Source organism: Strongylocentrotus purpuratus, unplaced genomic scaffold, assembly GCF_000002235.5.
Source record: "Strongylocentrotus purpuratus isolate Spur 01 unplaced genomic scaffold, Spur_5.0 spur5_scaffold_15, whole genome shotgun sequence".
In the NCBI taxonomy this organism is placed as follows: domain Eukaryota; kingdom Metazoa; phylum Echinodermata; class Echinoidea; order Camarodonta; family Strongylocentrotidae; genus Strongylocentrotus; species Strongylocentrotus purpuratus.
The window spans coordinates 36878895-36906668 of NW_022145600.1; the positions used below are offsets into that span (position 1 = coordinate 36878895).

At 35.9% G+C, this 27774-nt stretch overlaps 1 protein-coding gene across 1 annotated transcript; it reads right to left on the reverse strand.

Annotated features, from left to right (window-relative positions):
- Positions 1-2193: 2193 nt before the first annotated feature.
- LOC105445872 lies at positions 2194-26051 on the reverse strand. The gene is made up of 11 exons (XM_030986361.1): positions 25819-26051; positions 17955-18047; positions 10510-10715; positions 9415-9626; positions 8500-8656; positions 7527-7945; positions 6784-6894; positions 4940-5078; positions 4261-4356; positions 3933-4097; positions 2194-3325 (listed from the first exon to the last, which is right to left on the reverse strand). Exons 3-11 carry the CDS (start codon positions 10621-10623, stop codon positions 3125-3127), a joined length of 1614 nt encoding a protein of 537 aa, XP_030842221.1. The 5' UTR covers positions 10624-10715; positions 17955-18047; positions 25819-26051; the 3' UTR covers positions 2194-3124.
- Positions 26052-27774: the final 1723 nt, after the last annotated feature.

Below are 27774 nucleotides of genomic sequence, written 5' to 3' on the forward strand. Positions count from 1 at the left end.
TTAGGGGACCAAATTGTAGTTTAATGCCGTAACATCAATTCAAGGGGGTGGCGGATGGCAGTTACCATCAAATTATTATTGTTACGATAATCAATGTGCTTGCTTACATATGACCCCCCCCCCCCTAATTATTAAATATCTAATGAATTCTCTACTATGAAGACAGTTAGGTATGAATTACGAGGATCAGGGTCTAAATCCGGCAATGATCTCTGCAAATAAGAATAGAAAAAATGTGCAAAACACGATCACAATGGCCATAATCATGTTAAGCAAACTAATTGCCAAATAATTTGTTTGTATGAAAACATTGTACCTTTTTCAATATTAAAAAGGGCACTATAGGTCTGTGTAAATATGTTCAGCAGTCTCCTGGAGTTGAAGGCAGGTTCATGCAAATAAAACCGAACAGCTGAAAGCCTATTTCCTTATTTGACAACAATGCTAGATGCATGTACGAACACGATTATAGCGGAAGAAAAAGACACTAATCTTTTTTCCCTTCATTAAATTCTGTTGTTTATTACTGAGTTCAGTCAATACTTGATATCTTTAAAGAAATATGCATATCATATGCAATGTAACATGTTGACAGCAAAAAGGGAGATGTGTACTTTATTAGACAGTGCCAATCATTATTGAGATTGCTAAATATGTGTACATGTATTTGCAAACATGATTTGCATGACTAGTTTCCGTATGAAGTGCATATATATTTTGCCTGTGGGAAATGCCTCATATAACATTATTTGTACAGTCGTGTATGTAAGCTCAAGTCTCTCTCTCTCTCTCTCTCTCTCCCTGCGTCTCCCCCTGTCTCTCTTCCCCCTCTCTCTCTCTCTCTCTGTCAGTCTTCTTCCCATTGTACAACCTCCTCTCTGCCCCTTGTATTAACGGTTCCACAATCAAAACGAATTTACACCATGCAATAAGCCTATGTAGAAGAAGCTTATACTCTTCATACATTTATTGTTTTCAAGACTGTTATCTCAATCTTAACCCGTAATACATCTAGAAAGACCCGATAAACAATCAAATGACAACTTTTTTTCGTATCCATGTTCTATAGTACTAATAGACTTCCAACATAATCCAACAAACAAACATAATTCTCAACAATGCCAGCCAAACGAAATTAATTTTTAAAATATATATATTTAGTTAATAAGAAAAGTAATTCAAGACAACTTTTGAACTTTCTGTATCTAAACAAATGTTGTCTTACCAATCAACGTGATATAGAATATGGTAATCCATACATAATTCATGATAGGCAGACACTGTTGCTAAGCACTAGAAACTATCATTCCGTGAAAATGAAAAGAGTATACGATTCTTAAGTATTTAATTTTGTATATTAATGTGCCTCAGAATGAGTAAACATACACATGGTACATCAACAAAATGAGCATATTTAGTTACTACCGTGATTATAATGCCCGATATATACAAGCATAAACCAAACAATACTACAATATTATTGTGCTAATAAACCTATCCTCGCTCCAATATCATATACCTCTTTCCGAATTTCATTAGCATTATTACAACATAAACAATTCAAATTAAAAGAGTTTAGTGAGAATAAACCCCTGGCATAATATGATCATCATTGACAAAAAAAAAGAACAGTAATGTTGATGAAAATCTGATCAACCTTTTCCGTTATGTCAGGTGGAGGGAATGAAGACTGCAACTGACCAACACATTTATATACGAAAGATGAAAATTCCCCAATTCACCACATCTAAAAAGCTGACATGAGAGTGTAATATTAAAAACATTCGTACGATTTATTATAATAAACATCATTTGGCAAGGGTTTCCTTGACATAACATGGTGATACAGTAAAAATGCGGCATTTTAATATACGTACAATTAGCTCATTTGGATTAAAGTCCCTCTAAAGTGTTGGGAGCCCCACGAAATTTGATGGCAAAATATCACTTAGATTGTATCATATTAATGTGAAAGATGATGTCATTTAAAATACATATCTGCAAGGATTTTCAAAGCAAATATGTTTGAAGTCGAATATTGATGAAAGAATACACAATTTAGGTTTTCTTCTCCAAATTAGGTATTCTTATTATCAATATTTGTCTTGAAACACACTTTTGGGGGGGGCGGGGGGATCATTGCAGGAATGTGTCTTAAATGACGTCCTCTTTCACATTATGATACAATTTAAGTGAAATTTTACCATAATTTTTTTGTCGAATTTGGGCTCCCAACACTTTAGAAGGGCTTTGAGATTTGATCGAAAAAAGCAAAAGGTCTCGATACATTAATATCTCTCAATATTATTTATATACAGATGTGAGAATTATCTCGAGAGACAAAAATAATTACATTATCATTTAATCGTACATGGTATAGAGTCTTATGCTCGCAAACTTTAATGTTTGTGATTTCAAATTGCATTAGATCGTATCGATAAAATATAACATGAAACTTGCAAGGCCTATTCAGGAACCTGATGTTTTGAAATTACAGTTTGATCAATTTTCTACACCATACCTCAGAAACTTTTCATCACTAGAATGAATATAATGGTGTAGTTCTCCTTTTCGTTCTTACTATCAGTTAATGGATAATATCAATTTAGAGTATATATCATCATCAATTCAAGACGAAAAGATTTAGTATATTTATTTTAATTGATATACATTAATACGTTCTAAACCTGAACAGTTTGCAATACAGAGAGTACATGTATGTCATTAAGGCAGAACCTCAGAAATGACTTCCTCCAAATGAATAGAAGGTATTTACAAAACTCATGAAGACCAGCACCATTTACCCTATATAGGGATGCATGTGTAATGCAGAATCAAGTTATTGCATTGACCGTTTGTTCGTTATAGATGCAAACTTCGATTTAAGACAGACTCATGGCCGACAAAATGGAGAGCAGAACTCACAAACACACATCAACGATCAGCTTCATCTTAATAAGAAGAAAATGTGTCTTATTATTCTTCCGAAATGTAACACTTTTGCGGAGTTCGGCATTCAACGAGTGCATGAGATCTATGTCAGCATGGATAATGAAACAAGCAACAAAAGTCAAGAACTTTAGAAAATCCTCTCGATTGTTGTTGCTTGGCTCTCCATTCAGCCCTAAGAAGGAAGGTTACTCATGAGACTCTGAACTAGTGATGGTCTACGGTGTGGTCTGGGGTTGAGTATAGCATCAGGGTCCTCTGCAATACATCTCTGTAAGGCATTATGAGCTATGGCTTGGCAGAACTCTGTTGGCTGGAGCTGTAGAACTAAATTTCCGTTGCCACTTTTGATTGCAGAATCTAACATATATTTAACCTGAAAAGAGAAGATGCTTGATGGTCAGGGTAAGTGTTTTAAGATATTGCCCCCACCCCCACCCCCCCCCCCCCCCCTCCACCTCAGCTCAAATATAGAATGACTCGAGCAACGATTGCAGACATTTTTCTAATGATCATTTTCAGGGTTTTACGCCTTGGCCTGTTCTACTTAAAACAAAATAATGAAAGCAAATAAAACATTTAAAAAATAAATAAATAAAGAGCACATCACGTTACTTGAGATCCCGGGGCTTGAGATATGTCTACAGATACATTTCTAGATGTCTATGTGAAATATCATATCGATCCTGGCTGAGATATAATAGGGTAATCAGACCAAACCAATCAAATACCCTATGTAAAATACCCTATGTCAAATAACCTATATACATGCAGCTTGGTCCAGGGGTGGACGGGCTAAAGAGAGTTTGGGGGATTTTCCCCACAGGCTCCTCGATATTTTGGCTTGAGGGTCTGTTGATTTGTGTTCTGAGGGCCGATTGATATATAGGTTGAGTTGGCTCATCGCATCCAAATTCTCCGACCCAATTTCAGTCTCAGTCCATCCAAGGCCTGGTCTTAGTATCACCCATTGGTAGACTTACCACTTCTGAAGTAGCGTCGAATGGTACATGACGGTCTCCTATAGCTGTAATGGATCGCTGTTCAGCAGATGGGCTAGGCATGTCAGTAGTGGAGAGAGCTGGACAGACGCACCTCAGACCATCAGCTATCCTACTCATTACACCATCTTCATTCATACTCATGATCTGAAAACAAATACATCAAGAAAACAAAAATAAAAGAATGGGAGAAACATAATTAACTTCTTCTGACTATTCTGACCATTTCTTGTGGAGCTCCTACTACTGGGAAGCAACTATAGAGCTTGGGAAAAACCAGTACTTAACTTAAATTAGGATTCTGCCTTACCTCGTTTCCATGGAGGGTAATGCCTAGAGCTGCTACAGATTGAACACATAACCGCACTCGTACCCCAAGAGGGAACAACTGCACCAACAAATCCACCTGTAAACAGAAAGGTTATTAAATAGTATGACCTTAATGTTTATAGTTCTTGATATTAAGTCTATAATTCAAAGAAATAAATATGAAAGACTGTTTTCGTGTAATCAATTCAATTCAAAGAGCTGAATATGTACAACGAATTTTGTTTATTCTGTATGCGCATGATCATTATCCTTTTGTATGATGCATAATCCAGCAGCACAGTAATAGGGGTATAAAGTTGCACCCTAGTGATAGGGATACAAATTGGAGTCTGCAGCAGGTGCATGAGTATACTCCTATGATCCACGTGCATAAAATCAGTTATTTAGCAGTATTTAGTCACCTTCATTGATACATAAACGATTTATTTGCATGAAAATAAAATAACGTTATAAGTTATGCTGTGGTTTTGATACAAAATGGGTGAGTGGGAGAGGGGGGGGGGGGCGGTCCATTATTTGTTTATAGGTAAATATAGGTAGAATAACAAATTTTCTCTCAGCTTAATTGTGAAGGTAGTTGGAAAAGTATACAAATATCACTTCAGTTATTCAAAATTACTCATTAAAATATATTGGTTAGGTTATTTTGTCAGGCTTACCGTTTGTCCTGCGCTGGATTCGATGTAGTCAATTGCTTTATCTGCTGCTCTAGCACCGACAAGTTTTTGTTTATTCACCTGCAAGATACGGGTCCCCTGAAACAGCTGACTTTGTAGAATTTCCGGACAAGACTTTAAGCTGAGGGAGGAAAAGAAATGGCACAAGAAAAAGAAGGGATGAGAGTAAGAAAATGAAACAAATAGAGATGAAGGATAAGGAAGATACAGAAGAAAAGAAGGTGTGCCAGAAGGAGGATGGAAAGAAAGAGAAAAAAGAAAATAGCGGAAGAGTTGGAGGAAGGAGAATGATAGTGATGTTTTTTTTATAATAAACATATTAGAATATTGCATTAAGAAATTCATTAGACATTCTCTTGATTATATGTAAATATTGTTCTATTTACGCATGGAATTTCTTTTGATAAATCTTAAATTGTAATAAAATTCGCCTCAGAATTTTAAGCTTGAACATAAAATTGGATCTAAAGCACGAGGGGCTCTCAATAATTATGCAACCTCCATAATCAAATATAAACTCTCACAACATCATAGTCATAATTTGTTTATGGCAATTGTTCACTTCTTCATGAAAATGACATTAGTTTGCCCAAATAATAAATGTGTATGCAACGTAATAATGTCTGGCTATAGTTTGATTTCAGCAAACGAACTGAAGGAAAGCACTGTTGTGGTGTTCTAATATATTGTGACGATTTATCTCATCATGAAATCTAAACATGTACATTTTGTGTATATCAAAAATTTGTATTAAAAACAACAGATCAAATATAAAACAACTTTTAAAAGAAAACAAAATAAATCTTATTCTTAAACAGATACAGAAATTAATAAACGAGTTAATTCTAATTCATGCAATGGTATCATGCAGCTTCTGGTTGTTAGCTTTCAGTACTGTAACTATAGTATAATTTCAGTCCATACAAAGCAAGCTATCTGGAAAGGAATTTAATTTCTAGATAAATCAAATGTTGGACAGGGAGGCGGGAGGGGAGGGGGATGGGGGTGATGAGTGAGTAACTGATAGGACATTATGGTCACTAATTTCATTTCATCTTTAAATTGTCATGTTACTTGCTGTTTGGCGGGTTATTTCAATGTTGATATATATTTTCTCATATTCTCATTGAGCATGCAACCTCTAACAATGTTTTTTAGGGAGACTATAAATTCGATCTAAAAATTATGGTCGTTTTGAATAAGACTAATGTTAGAACAAAAACACACAAGCCTCTGGACATAAAAGCTAAAACACAAATCTTAACCTTGTATATGGTGTATGATGGACCTATACCACAAATGGTTTTAGGCTTCATTCGTGTATTTTTTAATTTACTGAATTTCCAGTATTTTTGTGATCTGATTGCATTTATATCATGCTATATGTTTGGAGATTGCAAGTAGTTCGTGATATCATGCTTGATATAGTATCAGTATTCTATATAAGCAGAACAGGACGAGTGCGGGTTGCATGCATCGTGACTCCATTTTGATTTTACTTACCACTCAAATTCAGTCCTGAGTCGTAACAATGATAGTTCCATGAAAGAGAATAATATGATATAGTAAAACGCAAATAAAGATTCGACAAAGAACAATCTTTTTGTAGATAGTATGTTATCCCAAATAATAACAACCATTATTCACTACCAAGCTTAACGTGTAGAGATCATACAAATCTCTTCATTATAGTACTAGTCATTTTTTTCATTTATTATTATATCCGAATTATCTGAAAATAAAAGTTACAATTCCAAAAAAATATCCCCCCTTTAATCGTCACGACGAATATAAATGTTTAGGTCATCAATCTTCAATCTACTTACTACACAGATCCCCGGTAACAGATAAACATGTCCTTGAGTTTGCCAGTGTCTAAGTCTTTCTTGTTGATGGTGAGACTCGAATTCTCTTGACTGCATTCAATCTCTAAGTGCCTGAAAGAAAAACAAATCTACTTATAAAACAATGACAGTTTGAATCCAGTAAAAAAAATAATGTGTGAATAACTAAACGTTTGGGTGGTCGTGAAGTTGCTCAAGATTTGCAAATTTACTTTTAGCGAATGATTTATTTAAAAAAAATGATGTGATTCCGTTTATATATATAAATCGCCCTATAACAATCACCGTGTCTTTAAAACCACTCAAAGATAAAGAAACGTAAATATTAATATAAATAGCTTTATAACTTTTGTGTCTACTTTATTTTTTTAGATGTGATCTTCCCTGTCTCTTAATGTATATTTCATAAGTTTTTTAGGACAGAATGTTGATATGTATCAATGATAATATGAAGCAGTACAACAACAAAAATGTTCAGTCATGCTATAGATCTGAGCAGTAATGAGCTATACACTTGCACGTGGAATACATTACGGTAAGTACATTACGGTGAGTATGATGCCCTTATTTCTTCATTAACATGTTCAGAGATGGAATAAAAACTTGAAGTAAGATTGATATTAAGAAATTTACCCTTACTCTGCGATATCAGTGTGTTTATTTTTATGTCCCTTTATACGAAAAATAAGAGTAAAATATTATGCCCTTTTTTCATTAGATCTTACGTGCATTGGTAGGCTGGTTCTGTAGGACGAAGTGGACCAGGTCGACTCATCCCGAAGTCGACTGATCCCGAAGACGGTTGATCTGAGGATTGTGAAATATCCATTCTATCTCTTGACTCAAGAGGCAATATCTCGCTTGATCTGTCATCGTTAGTTTCATGTTGGTGTTGTTGTTCCTGCTGCTGATATTCCTTCAGCTTCAAAATGGTCTTTTCGAGGACGATGTCCGTACAGTCTTTATTGTAAATTTCGTCGATAAGACCACTATTTGGTGAGTTAGGAGGATTAGGGCTGACAGTCTCATAACCCACGACATCTCCCAAGTGACTCTCCCTGGGAGTTCTTTGGCCATCTCTTCGACTAGTTTCATCCGTAGCGTCGTCGTTGGTAGGGGGCACATCGCCTCCATCTTGCTCGGCCTATAAACGAAAGAAAGACATCTTTAGACTTTGTAATACAAACGATCTCTTTTGAACCTCCCTTAGGTACTATCTCACATTATATACTACTGCTTTCATCTTTATATGTATCTATCAGTCGTGGTATGTCTTCTCCAATTTTTGAGGTTTATTGAAACATTTTGCACACTTCTATTTTCTTTGCAAATCGGTTGAACATTGTCTAGACAGCAAGATAGCAAGACAGAAAAAGAACAGCATCAGCAACAACAACAAAAGATGGATTTATAATATTTCTATAGGTACTTGCCATGTAGCAGCATTTGTTTTCTTGTTTTTCTGAATCGAACGAAAGAAACATAATTTTTAGTTCATTCTTTTCCTCACACATTATTTTCTTCTGACTTTATATAGCCATCATTAACAAGGTTAAGAACCACCTGCTTTCTTCTCGTGTGCATCATCAATGAATCAAGCAAGATAGCAGGCACTTCATCTTTTCTTCGGTCTCCTTTCTTCCCTTCTACGTTAATCACTACTTATTCACTAATTATAAAGTTGCTTTTCAGACTAACCAAACTGAAGCCTTCGGGCGCGGACGGACTTGAAAGAGGATCAATTCTAGTTTTATTATTAGGTCGTCTTGGTCGATCTCCAGTTTGTGCTCTAGGACGAATATGAGGTGTCTGTCCTGTTATGTTACACAGCTTTAACTCCCACTGGTCTGCATCACTTTTAATGAATAACAAATAAAAGAATGATAGGACATATAGTTCCTTTAGTTGAGGCATTTGTTTCAAGGTTATTTGAAGATTGCAACAACAAAAATCCTTCTCTTTGCATATTATCGAGGTAATATTCTAGGCACAGAATTTTTTCAGAAAGCTTTCAAATTGGCTTTTAAAGAGACATATCCACATAAAAACCACGGGAAAAAATTGAAGCGACGAATAATCAATTCAAACTAATTTCGTTACCGGATGATAATTGTTTATAGTTACCGAATCGTTACTTTGTAGTGACCAACTTGATATTTGCCAATCGTTTAGATTGACAAACCTAAATATGCCAATTTAACTAGGGGGGGTATTTCATAAAGCTGTTCGTAAAGTTACACATGACTTGTATATGAAAAGCCAAATGGGATGCTCAATCATTATTAAATACATCAACTAAAGTTGAACTGTGCAGATGTAGATTAATATTCTTATGATAACAAACATTTTTAATGCAAAATATATTTTTGGCATAATTTAATTCAGGTTTTTGAAAATATCAGAAAAAACTGTGGGCATCCTATCTGGCACTTCATATACAAGTCTTTCGTAAATTCATGCGTAACTTTACGAACAGCTTTATGAAACACCCCCAGGTTCTCAATCTGTTCCGATGATTATGATATACAAAATTCTTAATGCTCTTTATAGAGAAACTTTTAAACTTTTGATAGGCTATGTGATAACAACATTGTGTGGAGTTCATATGGTTACCTCTTGTCTTCAATGGTTAGGAAGATGTTGAATCGATCTGTCTCGGTGCCGTATTCTAAGCAGAAAAACTCTTTGTCATGTTTGTGCCTGCTTACTTTCCTTATCTTTGGAAGAATGAGGAATGGGGTTTTCCTAGAGTCTGAGAGTTCATATACGGTTAGAGATCCTACTTTACAGTTTAGCTCACAGCGGCTTGGTATCTTGGAGACTTTCTACAGGGAAAGAAAAGAAACCAGCATGATTATGATGCATTTCTTGGGGGCGGGAGCTGCAGCTGGGTGTTGGTACGACTGTTTGTAAATGAGACCATAGGCGCATGTGTTTATGTAATTAAGTGTCTGCATGTTTCTCTGAGTGGATGCCTATGTGTTAATGAACATGTTTTTGTCTATAATAATATGGGGTGTGCCATTTAGGCAGAAGATTGAGAGTTGCGTATCTTTAAGACTTTTTCGTGTACATTTACGAACAATTTATTGATACATTAATTAACAAGTGACTAATAGGTCTGCATGAAAGCTGGTAGATAGTGACCGGAGGAGGATCAGTCTGCCTTTTTTACATCATCTACCTACATGCAGTATTAATCATGATAAATGCGTCTTAACCGGGCCTGTCGAACTGTTTATTTAACATGAAAACTACTAGCTCTGATTTGGGGGAGATGGTGAGGGTGGAGAGCTTGGGGTTCTTGCATTCATATTTCTACGTTTGCCTCGTAACATTTTAGTTTGGAGGGGAGGGACATAAATAAATGGAAATGGGGGATCTTGACCCCCCCCCCCCACAGATCCGATACTGTATACAATAAAACGTATAACTATATTAATTGAAGGTTCAACGATATTGCATTACCTATTTTTCAAAAAAATCCTGTTTGTACATTTGTTTTGATGTCTGTTTGTTTTTATCGTTTTTTAAATATACCGTACCATTTAGATATTGTCACAGAGTCAATTGAGGACGTAGCGTAATTACGGGGGCATAACGGGAAGAAGAAGAAAAAAAAATCAAGATTTAATATTTCAAAATACCTTGGAAATAAGTTCGTTTATTGACTCATCCTACTTAGAGATTCTAACCTAAGCCACTTACCTTCTCTTTTGCTGTGTCGTTGTTGTTATTTGAGGCGGCATCAGAGACTAGTTCTTGTTGACTGAATAAGAAGTCACCAGTGATTGTCCGAGGTTTACCCTGCAGTAGTGCCATTGTCTTGAGTAGTCCTACTCACGTCTACGTCGATACAAATGTTTGGGGAACGTTTTTATTTTAAAACACTGTTTGGCGTTATTCGCATATAGCTGCAAAAACAAAACAAACAAAAGATACAACAATTTGAGTAACAAGTTAGAAGCGGTTTGGTCTAAACATGATGATAATCCCTAGCCACGGACCACAGTAACTGATTTTAGAATTGTGTAGAGGGCTATGCCGATACTCATTACACATGAACATTAAGACGAATCAGCCTCGATTACCCATTTTCTCATATTTTAGCTGTTGATGATATCTACACGTTACAGTTACTCTCTACACAACATTCTTATTTTATCTCTTTCTTTGAATATCACATTTTCAAGACTTGTTTATTAATTTTATTCTTTATTATCAACTTTCCATATAATGCCATATTCACTTCGTTTTCATTACCTGATAAGAAATTGGGAAGAAACCATAAACAAGTATTACATAAAATTTAAAAAAAAAGCATCTGAAAGGACAAATCCTTAAACCCTTAAATCCTTGAATAAAAACTGCTTTGAAGTAAGATTATAAATCATGTCACATAATATTGATAACAATTTTGATTCACACTTTCGGATGTCAGCAACATTCTGATTACGAAGCACCGTTCCCTTAACCTGCCTTTGTTATGATGTACCGAAATGCTGGGGACTTTTAGATTTGCACGACGATAACGAAGACTGCTACGTGTGACTGCCAGTGCCTTAAAATGACGTCACACGTAACAGTCCACGCAAATCTAAAAGTCCCTATTGCTACTGAGTTCAATTTCCCCTGTTGTTTAATTGTGTACAATTTGCGTTTAGTTTACTTCCTCTTTGAGGCGTTATTATGCAGTGTAACATGCTAACTGTGAATATAATGTCTTACATCCATGGGCCACGACAACCTATATAAAGGTGCATTTTAAAAACTGTTTTTCCTTCTCATGCAAGGACAGATCGATGCTTCCAACCAACTACAGGAAGAAGATCTCCCCTCCACCGATCCCCGCCTATAATGCCCCATCGCATATGCTAGTTATCAGGCGCGCCGGAAGCAGTCTGGGAATGGGGGGGGGGGGGGAACATTCCAGGGGGCTCACTTTCCAGGGGCAGTGACGTAATGAGAAAAAAGTTCGGAAGGGGGGAGGGGGGCAGACGAAAAATCTGCATCACCACCAGTCTTACACGTTACATGCAGGTCCCGCGGAACGTTTTTCAATGTGGAGTATTATCGATCAGGTAGAGCGTAAATTGGCGTGGGGTCCAGGGCATGAGCCTCGGCAGGGGGTCAAGGGGCTGAGGCCCCGGAAGCTCAGGGGTTTTAGGTACTACGGTTAGATGAGCATCCAGGGCCCTCTGTAAGGCAATTGACGTGTTCCAAGTGGGGGGGGGGGGGAGAGCCCCCAGGAGCTCAGAGGTTTTAATATGTAACTACGGTCAGATGAGCATCCAGGGGCCGTCTTAGGGCCCTTGGTGTGGTCCAGGGGTAGAGCCACCGGAAGCTCAGGGGTTTTAGGTATTTAATTAAGGTCAGATGAGCATCCAGGGGCCCGCCTTAGGGCCCTTGGTGGGTTCCAGGGGACAGAGCCCCCGGAAGCTCAGGGGTTTTAAGTATTTAATAACGGTCAGATGAGCATCCAGGGGACCGCTTTAGGGCCCTTGGTGGGGTCCAGGGGGCAGAGCCCCCGGATACTCTGGGGTTTTAGGTATTTAATTACGGTCAAATGAGCATCCAGGGGCCCGCCTTGCGTCCCTTGGTGGGGTCCGGGGGTGGAACCCCCGTAAGCTCTGGGGTTTTAAGCATTTAATTACGGTCAGATGAGCATTTTTTATACCTTATTTGTGACATTGGCAGGTCACTTTTTTTTTCACCGTCTTTCTTTCTTTTTCTCTTTAACATACTTTTTAAAAAAGGAGGAGGAGGGTGGGGCTCGAGCCCAGCCACTTTGCAGACCATGACATAAAGGCTTCTAAATAAGCGTATTTCGCCTGACTGTAATGTGGGAATTTCTTATTTTCTAACAAACGCATAAATAGGTATGACTTACAAAAAAAATTGAGAAAAAATTGAGAAAATCATGTCACAACATCAACATTTGTAAATCACTTGTTTCAAATAAGAAATACATTACCCCCCCCCCCCATCAGTACGCTAGCGTTCAGGGGCTCATGTCTTCTCACCCCTATAACAAAAAAACGGACACGCTTTCCCATTCTCGCACAATATGTCCACGATATGCGCGTATCGCTATCATAGAGACCTCCATTTAAAATACCGTATAGGTGGCATGCGCAATGTTTATGAAATTTAATTCCTGTGAACTTTCCTTTTTGGAATTGTATATGTGATTTAATTCAGGTTTTTATTATTGTTACGTTCTTTTGGATTAAAAATACAAACAATGTTTACTCCTTTACTGTTTTTTTTTTTTTTGGAGGGGGGGGGCGTTTTGAGGGGGCAAAAATGCGTTTTGCCCCCCCCCCCCGCACTTTTTTGACTGGGGGGGGGGGCAAAAGTTGTTGCAATACGCGTGTAAATAATTCAATATTTACACTTACACTACAATGAATTCGTTAATTAAATTTCTCGAAGTAAAACTGTCAAACAACGTAGTTATACAATACGTATAAAAAGGTGTACCCAACTTTGGTAACTTCTAATTATAAAGTTATCACTTATGTGACCGTGAATCATTTATTATGGTAAAGGGTAACTTGTACCCTGTTTAATGGTACCATATTCATAATTGAGCTGTTACAGATGACTGAGCAGCAGGCTTTTCAAACAGTATTGTCAAAATCCTCTTGTACCAAGTTTGGGCTGAAGCAGTGAATGCTGATCAAAAGCCATTATGTTTGTGTTAACTCATTCCAGACACGTTTGCTTATTTATTTTCATTCACTATTGGGCTGTTGAAAAGATATGATGTTGATATCAACCCAAACACAAGGAAATCCATATTACAAGCAAAATGTATGATATTCTCTTCGACTATGATGAATACAATGTTGACTTCATTAATAATAATAATAACATTTATAGGGCGCTTTATACAGGTGTTTCTAAGCGCACATGTGGTGCTGTCTAACTCAGTATAATTATTTAACATGTTCAATAGCTTAAAAGCAACAAAATAAAATAAAATAGTACTAATACAATTCAATTCAGTTGAATGGAATTAACTACTTATGTGCGCCTCCAGTATACTGATTAAAAAGGTGGGTTTTGAGAAGGGTTTTGAATGATTCAATGGATGAGGCATTTTGAATATGGGGTGGGAGTTCGTTCCAGAGGGCGGGGGCGAACGATGAAAAGGCACGGTCACCATAACGTGTTTTTGCTTGTGGGCCGTGAATTAGTTACATGGAGGAAGATGGACGGATGGATCTGGCAGAAGAGGAGGATCGAAGGGAGACTAGGTCAAGAAGATACCTAGGGGCAAGGTTATGTGTTATTTTGTATGAAAGAAGTAGGATTCGCATCTCTTGTTTGAGGTAATCTTTGAGTGCTACAAAATGGTTTAAGTTTACTTGGGATGCTTTAAGAAAATGAAAGTCTACTGTCAATTTCTTTGATACTTTATATCATCATATGTGCTATTTCTTGCATTTGAGTTTCGTTACCTTTGAGTTTTCAAAGGTAACTAAACCGGTATTCGGGATAAACACCTTATGCTCCTTACGCATGTGAAATGGCGCAGCGGACAAGTTAGTGAGCAGAGAGAACTTACATATCAAAAAGGGTTATTCTACGGATTGAAACTAGCCTAAATACATTTTTAAAGACCCTGGTCCTCAGTCATTCGTGACAGAATGTTATGAATAGGGTATCACTTGACAGAAAAACAGTTACAATGACATTTTTTAAAATGACATCATGGGTATTTCTCTAAAATTCACCAAAGTTTTTTAGAAGGTCATCAATATTTCATCATAACTTACACCTCTAAGCAAGTTAAATTCAATGGCCATTGACTTATATTTTATTGTGATTTGATATGTTGAAATAAGCTTTTGTACCTTATATAAACATAGAAGTATCTCTTTTATCGAATAAATTCCCGTCTTTAGTTGTAATTTTCACGATGTACTAGCTTTTGTAAATGTTAGTTATACAAAAGAAATGACATTTAAGCTTACATGTATTGTATTGTATTGCATTTATTAAACTTCATTGATGTACATCAATATTCTGTTTATAAACATATAAATAAATTTACAATGTAATGTATCAAATCAACATTCTGTTTGTAAACATACCATATAAATCATTATCATTATATAGCAAATGTCATCGATTAACTGGTATCATAATTTGTAGAATCAGTTTAAGGCTACAAATATATTTGTTGGTGTCAAACAATAATCGAACAGTTTATACTATTTGATTGAAAACATAAATATTCGTTTTAATGCTAAAAATATGAGGTTCTTAGAAAATAATGTTCAATATCGGAATCTTAAAAGAGTTTCCGTAAGTATATTATGGCGTTTCGATGGTCAAGTTATCATTAGGTCATCCTTCTCATGTAGTAGAAATAAGAGGAAACGGGAGAAGGTATGGAATGAGCGGGGAGGTTGTGTCATCATATTAATTTCGTTTTTCCGCCATTTTCCCTCTTTTCCCTCTCCCTTTTTGTTTTTCATTTTCAATTTCCCCCTCACTTGCTCCATATCTTCTGCCTCTTTTTCAATTCTCTTTGAATTTGTTAAAAGGGACGTTTTTGTTCTTTGTGACGGCATTGAATATTCTCAAGCAAGCAAATTTCATGAAATTTTGCAAAGATCTTGTATTGAATCTCTTTTCAGCTCTTCCTCTAGAAAAAAACGGGGAGGGGGGGGGGGGGCTTATCATATTCACGATGAAAAGGGGAAAGAAAAGAAAATACATGCAAGATAACATTTCACGTGTTGAAAAAGAAAAAGACACATGATGGATTTAATTGAATATTAAATCTAAATACTGTCAAAAAGTATAGGTGAGATAAAGAATGTGCTTTCACATAATTAATGAACTATTAAACCATATAGCTATTCACTGAAAAATGATCCTACTCCGTACTTCTGTCAACTTGTATTATCTAGGATTAGGTTTGGTTTGAGTAACTCTTTCCTAACTACATGCCAATCCATTTCTTTACGTTAACAACTTACAGAGTTACCCCAATTCATTCCTGTTTTTGCCAAATTTGAGATATCTATACCAGTGACTTCAATTTTCAAACAATGATCTGCAGCTTAAATATCATTTATCAGGTTTTGTTGAACCTTTCGTTATTCTTTTTCTGTGATTTTTCTGCTTAAGACAATCAGGTTGGATGCAATGGTAGGTTTTTATATTCAAATCGTCTCCTGACGTTACGTTATTTGCCCAGCATCTAAATACATCAATTGTTAATTAAATTTTACCGGGAAGGAAAATGGGAGATTCTGATCCCGCGCGTTTATATACAATACTCTGTCCTTAAATGAAGACTCTTTGGCCCGAATTCACAAATGAGGTTTGTCGACAAACCGAGGTTTATGTACGTCATATGACGCGTTTTTACGCGTTTTTTTTACAAACCTGGTTTGTAAATAACAAAAGGAGGTTTGTCGAAACAAAAGGAGGTTTATCGACAAACTTCCTTTGTGAATTCGGGCCTATATGGGTATACAAAGATTGCTCCCTAGGGAGTAAGGATAGTGCGTACAAACTCTGTCAATTGAAATATGAATCAAATGACATGCAATAATAATAATAATAATAATGATAATAGCTAGTTCTTATATAGCGCTTTTCAGGACCGAAGGCCCTCTCAAAGCGCTTTACAGATATATATATTATTAATAACCAAATCAAAGATCATATTAATTGTAGAATACTTTGAGCAACTATCGAGCAAATAGGGGTGTACAGGAGATAAATATATACATATACATGTTAAAATATGAATAAAGATATCACAATGATGATATTGATAAAAGTATAGAAAATTTCGATTAACAATTCCCTATTAAACCTTGGATTTCAAAATGTCCAAATAAACCAATATAAACATTTCATGCACTGGGAACTTTAAAAAATAGGCCTAATTTTCAACGTACACAGGCCTATGAAATAAAGATAAATACAAACATTTAATATTTCGTTCAATGTTTGCTATCATGAGTCCCCCATGCTACCGGTTGTCAAGTTTGCGAATAAGCGTCCTTACCTGAATATAATGTCGCCAGTCGAAAGCGAAACCAAATGCTGATCTTAATGTCAGATGTCATTGCAAAAACAACGAATTTGAAGACCATGTATCCACACGATCTTTGTATAAACTATAGGCTATAATCGCATGAAACTCCGTGATTTTTTATTCAATTTGTTCTTTATTTCCCTTGATTGAAAGCACAACCACTCTGGTTGATACCCTCTCTTGATAACAAACGCAGAACTGATCGTGCACCAAACGGAGCAATTAGCTAACCGCATATACCCACCACCCCACTGGAGTACTGATGGGGGGGGGGGGGACGGGAGTTCCCCCAAAACAAATCAAATCAATATTTCTAATTCGATACTAGTGATTTACAAATGTTGCTGAAACTACATGATTTTCCGGATTTTTTTCTAATTCTTTTGTAAACTATGCTTTTATATGCGTTTGTTGGAAAATGACAAATTTACAGTCAGGCAAAATATATGCTGATCAAAAAAGCCTACATGTCAGGGCACGGGGAACGGCGTGGCTTGGCGGGGTTTGGTGGGGCTTGGCGGGGTTTGGTGGGGCTTGGCGGGGCTTGGCGGGGCTTGGCGGGTCTCGGTGGGTCCCGGTCCCTCTCACTTTATTCAAAAAGTAGGTTAAAGAGAAATGGAAAGACAGAAAGAAAGACAGAATAGTGACCTTCCAGTGTCACAAATGAGGTATTAAATGCCTAAAATTCCTGAGCTTCTTGGGGCTCTGCCCCTGGACCCCAAGCCAACTGCTGACCTGCCAGATTCACAACTAAAATATCGAAATATACTAATGTGACCCTAAGTAAATGCCCCAAACCCCTGAGCTTCTGGGGGCTCTGTCCCTTGACCCCCGCCGGGGCTTTGCCTCGGGACCCCACGCCAATTTACGCTCCACTCGCTTCGCTCGTTACGTTCTACCTGATCGTAAACACTTAAGCCCCCCCCCCCCACTTTGTAAAAGGTTCCGCGGGGCCTGCATGTAAGAGTGGTGGTGATGCGGATTTTTGTTATGCCCCCCTCCCCCACAATAATTTTTGCTCACTACGCCTCTGAGTCCACCCCTCCGTTTTCTCTACAATATAAAGACCTGATTTATACTTTACCTTGTGACAGATAGAGCATGTCCAGGGAGAGATCAAGAAAAGGGAACAGCCATCATGTATTCGCCATACGCTCTTCTTGACGCATTCATTCATCTAACGAGGAAGAGGAAGTGAATTATTCATATTTATGTTTTTGTGTTGCGAGCAAGAATGAAAGAAATGTCAAGTCCCCAAAACACCTTTTCCATAAAAGTAAAATCTAGATTTCAAAGTGAATCTAGGATTTAAATCTATTCTAGTTTTGATAAACAGAATGTAGTTTGTCTTATCCTATTATTCCTGAAATTTTTTGACCAAAGATGAAATACTTCCATTTTTTTAAATAATGTTTTCTAGTTGGTACATAATACTATCTTTGTCCATTATGACAGCTTTGAAAAGCCTGAAAGCTTTGGATACATCGGATATTTTCAGAACGAAAATAGATAGGCCTGACCCTAAACTTTTGTTTACTTGTGGCCTCATGAAGGATGTATGCTACTATCATGATATTGTTATCATTATAATTCCTATCTTTCCTGGCAAGAATGATCCTGGGAGTGCATCCAGGAACCCACATACAAGATTTATTTCTTGCCTTACAATGGAAAAACATACACTCAAGATTGCAGGTTCCTAGATTGAGCGAAGTTTACAAATGTATCAATGGAATGCCCCCCCCCCAGTATTTATGCCAACGTTTCACAAAACCGTGATAGTACAAAAGCCACTGCCCCCATCAAGAAACGGGTGTTTTTTGTACTTAGGATCGAAGCAATGGAATAAATTAAATGCCGAACAGAGATTAGCCCCATCACTCAAAATGTAATGTTTTAAAGCAACGTTTGTATAACTGTTTTTGTTCTATCCGGAGACAAAACGACGTTAAGATTTTTACTCAGGTAGTCTATGTTCAGATGTTAGTGACCACTTGCCCATTTTTCTAGTCTCTAAAAGCTCTAATAATAATAATACTTATCAACCTAGCTCTTTTCGCTTTATTCGGAAATACTAGATGATAATATAAGAAATTTTCAATATGATCGTCATCATGAAGAATGGACTAATCTTTATAATATGACAAATGCTAATGATGTATATTCCTTTTTATTAACCGTTTTACTCAATAATATTGTTTGACAAGAATTTTCCTCTGTCAAAAACTAAACAAACTAAAAGACGCATGAAAAAACCTTGGATAACAAAGTATTTATTAAGATGCATAAAGAAGATAAATAGTTGTTACAAACACTTTCTTCAAAACAATACATCGGATAATGAAAGAAAATACAAAAAATATAGAAATAAATCGAATAATCTGTTAAAGCATGCAAAAAAACATACTTTTCTAACAGTTTAAAGTTATATCAAAATAATACTAAACAGACTTGATCAGTTATAAACTCATTACTAAATAAGCCTAAAAAATCTTTACCTGAATACTTTTTAAATGGAACTGAGAAAGTTTGTGATCCACAACATAAAGCAACTGAATTTAATCAACATTTATGAACTGTTGTAGACGGATAACCACATCAATGGTCAGTTCTTCTAACAATACTTCTTTTAAGGATCATCTGACTGGTTTTATCGACAATTCTATTTTTGAAATCCTATAACAGAAAATGAAGTTATACAGATTAGTAGTTTATTACACAACAGTAATCCAGTTGGATTTGATAATCTTAGTATTAACTTAATGAAAAAAAATTATATTTTATATTGTACAGCCAGTAATATTTATATTTAATCTCTCTCTCTTTCTACAGGCTAAGTCCCAGATAAACTAAAAATAGCTTAAATAACCCCCGTATTTAAAAAAGATGATCCTCATAAATTTGATAATTATAGGCCAATATCTATTCTGCCCTCTATATTAAAGTTGTTATAAAAATGTATCTATAACCGATTATATTCATTTTGTTTAAACAATAAAATTCTCACAGATTCACAATATGGCTTTAGGAAAAATCACTCTACTACACATGCTTTGATAGAATTACAAGATAAAGTTTTGTCAGCAATTCATACCAATAAATTTTGCATTGGAATTTTCATGGACCTTTCAAAAGCCTTTGATATTGTTAATCATAGAATACTTTTATCCAAATTAGAACACTATGGGATTAGGGGCTTACCACTATCTTGGTTTGAAAGTTATCTTGCTAATAGATCTCAATATGTAGTTTATAATTACAGTTCCTCAAATGTTTCTTCTATTACACACGGCGTACCACAAGGTTCTATTCTAGGTCCTCTACAGTTTCTAATTTACATTAATGGTCTTACACATTCTTCTGACAAATTTAATTACATTATGTACGCTAACGATACTACTTTAATTTACACCCAACCTAACACTCATAACTTACAAAATAATATCCATACTGAATAAGACAAAGTAACAAAATGGTTCAATTCGAATAGATTGTTGATCAATCCTAGTAAAACATACAGTGTGTCCCGAAAAAAACTATACACTTTTGAAATGGCTGCCGAATAAAAAATATATGATTCTAGGGGGAAAAGTTGTATATGTATGGAAAGCCCATAAACTCAACTTTCATATGACACCAACAAGTTTGAAAATAATTCATGCTTGGGTGAGCACTGCTCACTTTTGTAAAGGGTATGAAAATTAGGTTGCGCAGGAATTAGCCTTCCAATGTGTGAGAGGTCAATCCTTTGGAGCTTACAACATTGAGGGGGATATGATAAATTCATGATTTGCTGAGTGAATTCCATGGTTTATTAAACCAAACTTTTATGCACGAAACAGGAATTTCATTTTTCTATTGTAGCATTGTAACTTTCCCTGGTAGACTCAGTGGTGTGTTCATGAGAGCCAGGATTGGCTGATGGTACATGTTGTAATTTCCATGTTACAAACTGTTATTTTTTACATTTGTGACTTTGAATAAAAACCTTCACCCCACATTTCAGTTACCATTTACCTGAAGAATAAGTAGCCGACATCTTGGACATTCCTTTTTTCAACAAACCGTATTTGAATATTCGATTTACATTATCCCTACCTGGGTATTTAATAAATCAATGAGACGTTCAACTAATCTTACAATAATTGAAATGTGGGGTGAAGGTTTTTATTCAAAGTCACAGATGTAAGAGAATAACAGTTTGTAACATGGAAATTACAACATGTACCATCACCCCATCCTGACTCCCATGAACACACCACTGAGTCTAACAGGGAAGTTACAGTGCTACAATAAAAAAATGCAATTCCTGTTCACTCATGCATAAAATGTTAATCCCATAAACCAAACATTTCACTCAAACCCAAACTCATCACAATTGATCATAAATTGGTCATATCATCCTCAATTCCGTAAGCTCCAAAGGATTTACCTCTCACACATTGGAATGCTAATTCCTGCGCAACCTAATTTTCATACCCTTTACAAAAGTGAGCAGTGCTCACCCGAGCATGAATTATTTTCGCAACTTTTGGTGTCATATGAAAGTTGAGTATATGAGCTTTCCATACATATATAACTTTTTCCCCTAGAATCATATATTTGTTATTCGGCAGCCATTTCAAAAGTGTTTAGTTTTTTTCGGGACACACTGTATTACATAACTTTCCTCCATAGGCAGTCAAATTTCACTAATTCGCTTGATAATTTGTTTATAAAAATAGATGAGGTTCTTATTGATTTTTTTATGCAATGGGATACTCATGTCAATAAAGTCACTCAAAAGGTATCTAAATGTATTGGTATATTACACAGATTAAAAGACTCGCTTCCACCTTCAGCATTATTACTACTTTATAATTCATTCATGCTCTCATATTTAAATTATTGTGTTGCTGTTTGGGGTAATTGTAGTCGAACTAAATTCGATAAATTATTTAAATTGCAAAAAAAGCCCTTCTCATATGCCTTGGATGTCATTATCGTGCCCATGCTGCCCCACTGTTTAGAAAATTGAAATCTCTTAATATTTTTGATTTGTACTATTGCTCCATTGCCCTCCTTGGTTTCTTTTACTTTCAAAATAAATTACCTATTAATATTTTTCAGATGTTCACTCGTAATTATCAGATACATAATCACAATACCCGTTTTAAGGATTCTTTTCAATTATGGCCAGTAAAAACAAATAAGGTAATGAAATCAGTACGACATAATTTCCCTGTGATTTGGAACTCCATCCCCAAAGATGTTTCTGATTGCAAGTCAGTTAATTCCTTCAAAAATATGTTAAAGCAGTTTCTTTATCTCAAATATGTATAGCTACTTATCTTATGTCTATTTTTGTGTTACATGTTTTGTTGTTTTTTGTTTCTTTTTTAGTAATGTTTTGTTATTTATCTTTGTTTTTGTTTATCTCTGCTTTATATAATGCTATGATTGCTTTGGGAACTATGCTTGTACAAGGCCTAAGGGATTTATTTATGTAGTTCCCCATTTCATTTCTAAATATGTTCATGAATTAATTTTGTATCTTTTGTATCAATGTAATTTTTAATCGAGAATGAAATGAACGCGAATTCAATTCAATTCAATTCAAAGGATTACTACATCTATCCATGTACAGGTAAACAGGAACTCTCTCTTCTCTCTTTCCCTCTCTTCTCTCTTTCTCTCCCTTTCTCTTTCTCTCTCTTTCTCTCTCCCTCTCTCTCTCCTTCTCTCCCTCTCTCTCTCCTTCTCTTCCTCTCTCTCTCTTTCTCTCTCTCTCATTCCCACCCTCCTTCTCTTCCTCTTCCATTTTCTACCCCTCTCCCATTTTCCGTGTCTTCTGTACCCTACTTGCTCACATGCACTGCAGCTGACTCCTGTAATACCCACATACTCCATTACTCCCCCTCTCGCTTTCTCTCTCTCCCTCCTTCTCTTTTATATTTACTTACTCTCCCTCAACATCTATAACCTTTGCCCTTTCAACGGCAGTAATCAGTACTTAAACAATTTAATGATTTATCAGTTGCATGTTTTGATCATACCATTATGTTTATAATTAGCTACACTTTACAACATTGATATTGATATTTATTATTATGTTATTCATCTTTGTTTTCATACCTCTGTTTCTTTTGTTATTCATGTCTCCAGTTAGTAATTATTAAGTCTATACATATTTCATATACGGTGTTTTTAGTGTGCAGGGCCCTCAGGGATATTTGTTTGTTAAGAGGCAACCTTGTTTAAAAAGAACTGTAAATAAATATGATTACTGTTATATTTCACAGAGACACGTTTGAGGTATGCGTTATTTTCGTTTTTGCATACAAAGCAGGGCTCCGAATTAGCCGAGTTGGAGCCTCGAGTTGTGGCGAGCTGGCGCGAGCTTGAACTCGCGTAAACTCGCTTGAACTCGCTTGAAATTTACCAATTTTGTATGGTTTTGCATGAATTATCATACGACGCATTATCGAGTTTCCTACGATGGATGAACGAGTCACGCGAGCTCGGTATGGGTTGCGATGACTTGTGTACGACTTGTACCGATCTACCAACGAGTTACCAAGATCTTCTAACGAGTGATAAGAGTTTTCAACGATTCATATGCGATCAAGGGGCGGGAAATGCATCATTTTGGCCAGGGGCGGCCAAGCGACTTCCGAAGTTGGAGGGGGGAGGGGGCACCAAGAAAAAAGGGCACCTTCAAAGGGAAATCTCAAAGCGAAAATATACAATGTTTTAGACCCTTACATTGTGATTACATTATCAGGGATGATGTCAATATTTGTTTCGCTTTATACACAGTACAAGATATTGTTAAAGCATTATACTTTGCAGTTGAGTGTGATGGTCCTCAAATTCATTTGCGACCGAGCGAATGGAGCGAGGAATTTTTAAAAAGATTTGTGAGGTCGCAGTGTGAAAAATTACATCTTATAAAGAGCAAAAAACCCAGCCATTGAAAACGAATTCGTTTGACAAAATTATGTAAATGCAAGCACTACTTTAAACAAACAGAACTTTGTAATTCCTTGCTCATTTTTCCTGATTGAGGTGTCATATGAAGGGGCGGAAACTCAACTTTCTAGAAATGCGATTTTCTCCTTGAAATTCAGATACCGTCCGCCAAATGACTTTTTGGTTTCCTCTCTTCAAATTAATTTTAATCACTCATGCGTGAAATATGCATCATATGAGTTGCATCAAATGAAAAAGGAGGGTCTAAGCTTTCCAAATGATAAAACATTGATAGTTCTCGGTTTCGTTTTTTCTGGGACGTACTGTATAGAAAAAAAATGCCTAAGCGGTGCCCGTTGGTCCCCCATGATCCTCTTTTTCTTATGTTAATTGAGAGCTGAGTTGATGAGATATTACCACATGTCAGTGAACAGCAGGGTGGTATAATCCCTCATGGCTAAACTAGTGCTGACGGGCTTTAAAAGAGTTTCCGTAAGTATATTATGGCGTATCGATGGTCAAGTTATCATTAGGTCATCCTTCTCATGTAGCAGAAATACAAAGAAACGGAAGAAAGTATGGAAAGGGGGAGGTTGTTTTATCATATTAATTTTTTTCTAAATTTTCCCTCTTTTCCCTTTCTATTTTTCATTTTTTATTTTCCCCTCTTTTGCTCCATATCTTCTTCTTCTTTTTCAATTCTCTTTGTATTTTTTAAAAGGGACGTTTTTGTGATTTTGTGACGGCGTTGAATATTCTCAAACAGGCAATTTTCATGAAATTTTGCAGAGATTATTGTATTTATTCCTTGTCCAGCTCTTTCTCTCTCTAAAAAAAAAAAGGGGGGGGGCTTATCATATTCACGATGAAAAAAGGGAATAAAGGAAAATACATGCAAAATAAAAATTTCACTCGGTGAAAAAGGCACATGTTAGATTTGATTGAATAATAAATCTAAATACCTATGAATTATAATTTAATCTTTCAAAAAATAGGCGAAATAATGAATGTGCTTTTCACATAATTAAGCAACTATTCAAAGCATATAGCCACTCACTGAAAAATGATCCTAATCCGTACTTCTGTCAACTTGTATTATCTATGATTAGGTTTGGTTTTAATAACTCTTTCCTAACTACATGCCAACCCATTTATTTTCGTTAACAACTTACAAAGTTGCCTACTTGCCCCAATTCATTCCCGTTTTTTTCCAAATTTGAGATACCTATACCAGTGACTTCAATTTTCAAACAATAATATATAGCTTTAATATCATTTATCAGGTTTTGCTCAACCTTTCTTTTTTTTTCTTCAAATATTTTATTTAAAAAAAGGCATTATTGGTGTGTCCTGCTGGCCCTTCAATTTCTTTTCTAATTTTAACATTTCGAGAACTATAGTGTTCATTATGTAGTTGGTTAGTTATAATTTGTTTTTCTTTATTCTTCAGTGTAGCGAACACAGCTCACTCTTTAATTTGCTTGTTGAATGACATTTACTTGGCTTAAAGATAATGTCATTGATTACACATATTATTGGAGTCCATTTAAGCTCTGAATAGAGTACATATCCCATGGGAGTGAAGATAGTGCACACAAAATCTGCCAATTGAAATATGAATCAAATGACATGCAATAACCGAATCAAAGATCATATTAATTGTAAAATACTTTGAGCAACTATCGAGCAAATAGGGGTGTACAGGAGATAAATATATACATATACATGTTAGAATAAAGATAACACAATGATGATATTGATAAAAGTATAGAAAATTTCGATTAACAATTCCCTATAAAACCTTGGATAAAAAAATGTCCAAATAAACCAATGTGAAAATTTTATGAACTGGGAACTTTTAAAAATAGGCCTAATTTTCGACGTACGTAGGCCTATAAAATAAAGATGAATACAAACATTTAATATTTCGTTTAATGTTTGCTACAACTAGTCCCCATGTTTACCGTTTGTCAAAGTTTGCGAATAAGCGTCCTTACCTGAATATTATGTCGCAAGTCGAAAGCGAAACCAAAGGCCGAGCTGACTGTCAGATGTTACCGCAAAAACAACGCCTTCGGAGACCATGTATTCACACGATCCTTGTATAAACTATAGGCTAGAATCGCAAGAAACTCCGTGATTTTGTATTCCATTTGTTCTTTATTTTCCTTGATTGAAAGCACAACCACCCTGCTTGGTACCCTCTCCTGGATGAACGCAGAACTGACAGCTGAAAGCTAGCCGCAAGCACTCACCACCCCTCCGTTCTCTCTACAATATAAATACCTGTTATACTTGAACTTGTGCATGATAGACAGATCAAGAATAGGAAACAAAATAATACGCTCAATCTGACGCATCATTAACTAACGGGAAAGAGGAAGTATTATTTCATAATCTAGTCATGATATCACATCCAAAATCCCCTTTTCTATCACGGTAAACTCTAGATTCCAAAGAGAATGTAGGTTCTGATTCTATTCTAGCTTTGGTTAACAGAATGTCGTTTGAGAGATCGGTCTTGTTCCATTATCCCAGAAAGTTTTGGAACATAGATGAAATACTACGGAACGATTTATACAAATAATGTTTTGTGCATGGTAATGCTTATTTTGCAAGTGTTTTTGTAAGTTAGTCCCTGAAAAGGGACTATTACCAAACTCACTTCAAAACTGGTTTAGATGCAACAGTGATGTACATTGTTATAACACCCGAAACTCCAAGAATTTGCATAGCATTTATTACAGAACTGCTACTGGCCAAAGAAGTGTTAAGTATCAGGGTTACCTTACATGGTCTACTTTAGATGACAGTCTCAAACAATCTGCATCATTACGACAATTTAAGTATAAATATAAACAATATCTTTGCAATTCTAAATAGTCATATCAATTTAAAAACAGTTATTATTATGTTTCAAATCGCAATTATGTTATCATCGGGTCAATTTTATCTAATTATAAAACCAGACATTTGAATGGAGAGTCCACACTGAGGATGGGTTTACTCCGCCTTTACTTGGCCACACACATTCTCAGGGTGGACTTCCCCTTCATTGCTACCGGGGCTAGACTCGATAAGCTTCGCTTTTTCTAGCCCCATCTACATTACTCACCTTTTTATGTTTTAATGTTTTAATGTTGATGTTTGTTAACTGATGTAGATTTTCATTGTTCTTTTATGCTTATGTATCTGTTTTTCATTTGCTCTGTGTCAAATGTATAAAATGTATTTTCTTACCTTGTATATTCTTCTGGTTTTAATGTGGAAAATAAATGAAATGAAATGAAATATTATCTATGTCCATATGGCTGATTTTAAAAGCCTGAAAGCTTTGGATAAATTATCATGATATTTTCATAACGAAAATAGATAGGCCTGACCCTATACTTTTCTGTTTAGAAAACCTTTCTGTATTGTTAAGTTGTGGCTTCATAAAGTATGTATGCTAATATCATGATATTGTTATCATTATTATTCCCATCTTTCCTTTCTATCTTTCCTAGCAAGAATGATCCTGGAAGTGCATCCAAGAACCCACATAGGCTTGCCTTTAATACAATTGAAAAACATACACTCAATATGGCAGGTTCCTAGATTGAGCGAAGTTTACAAATGTATCAATGGAATGCCCCCCCCCCCCCAATATTTAAGCCAACATTTCACAAAACCACAATACTCACTGCCTCCTTTCAAGAAACAGCTATTATTGTTAACAAGAGTGGTATTAACGAACATTTTAGTCATAAGGGTCGAAACGATGGAATAAATTAAATGCCAAACAGAGATTGGCCCCATCACTCAAATGTTTAAAAACAACGTTTGTATAACATTTGTTGTGCTATCCGGAGACATTACGACGTATAAGTCTACTATGTACAGTAATACAGGATCTCTCTCTCTCTCTCTCTCTCTCTCTGTCTCTGTCTCTCTCTGCGTTGCGTGTTAACGTG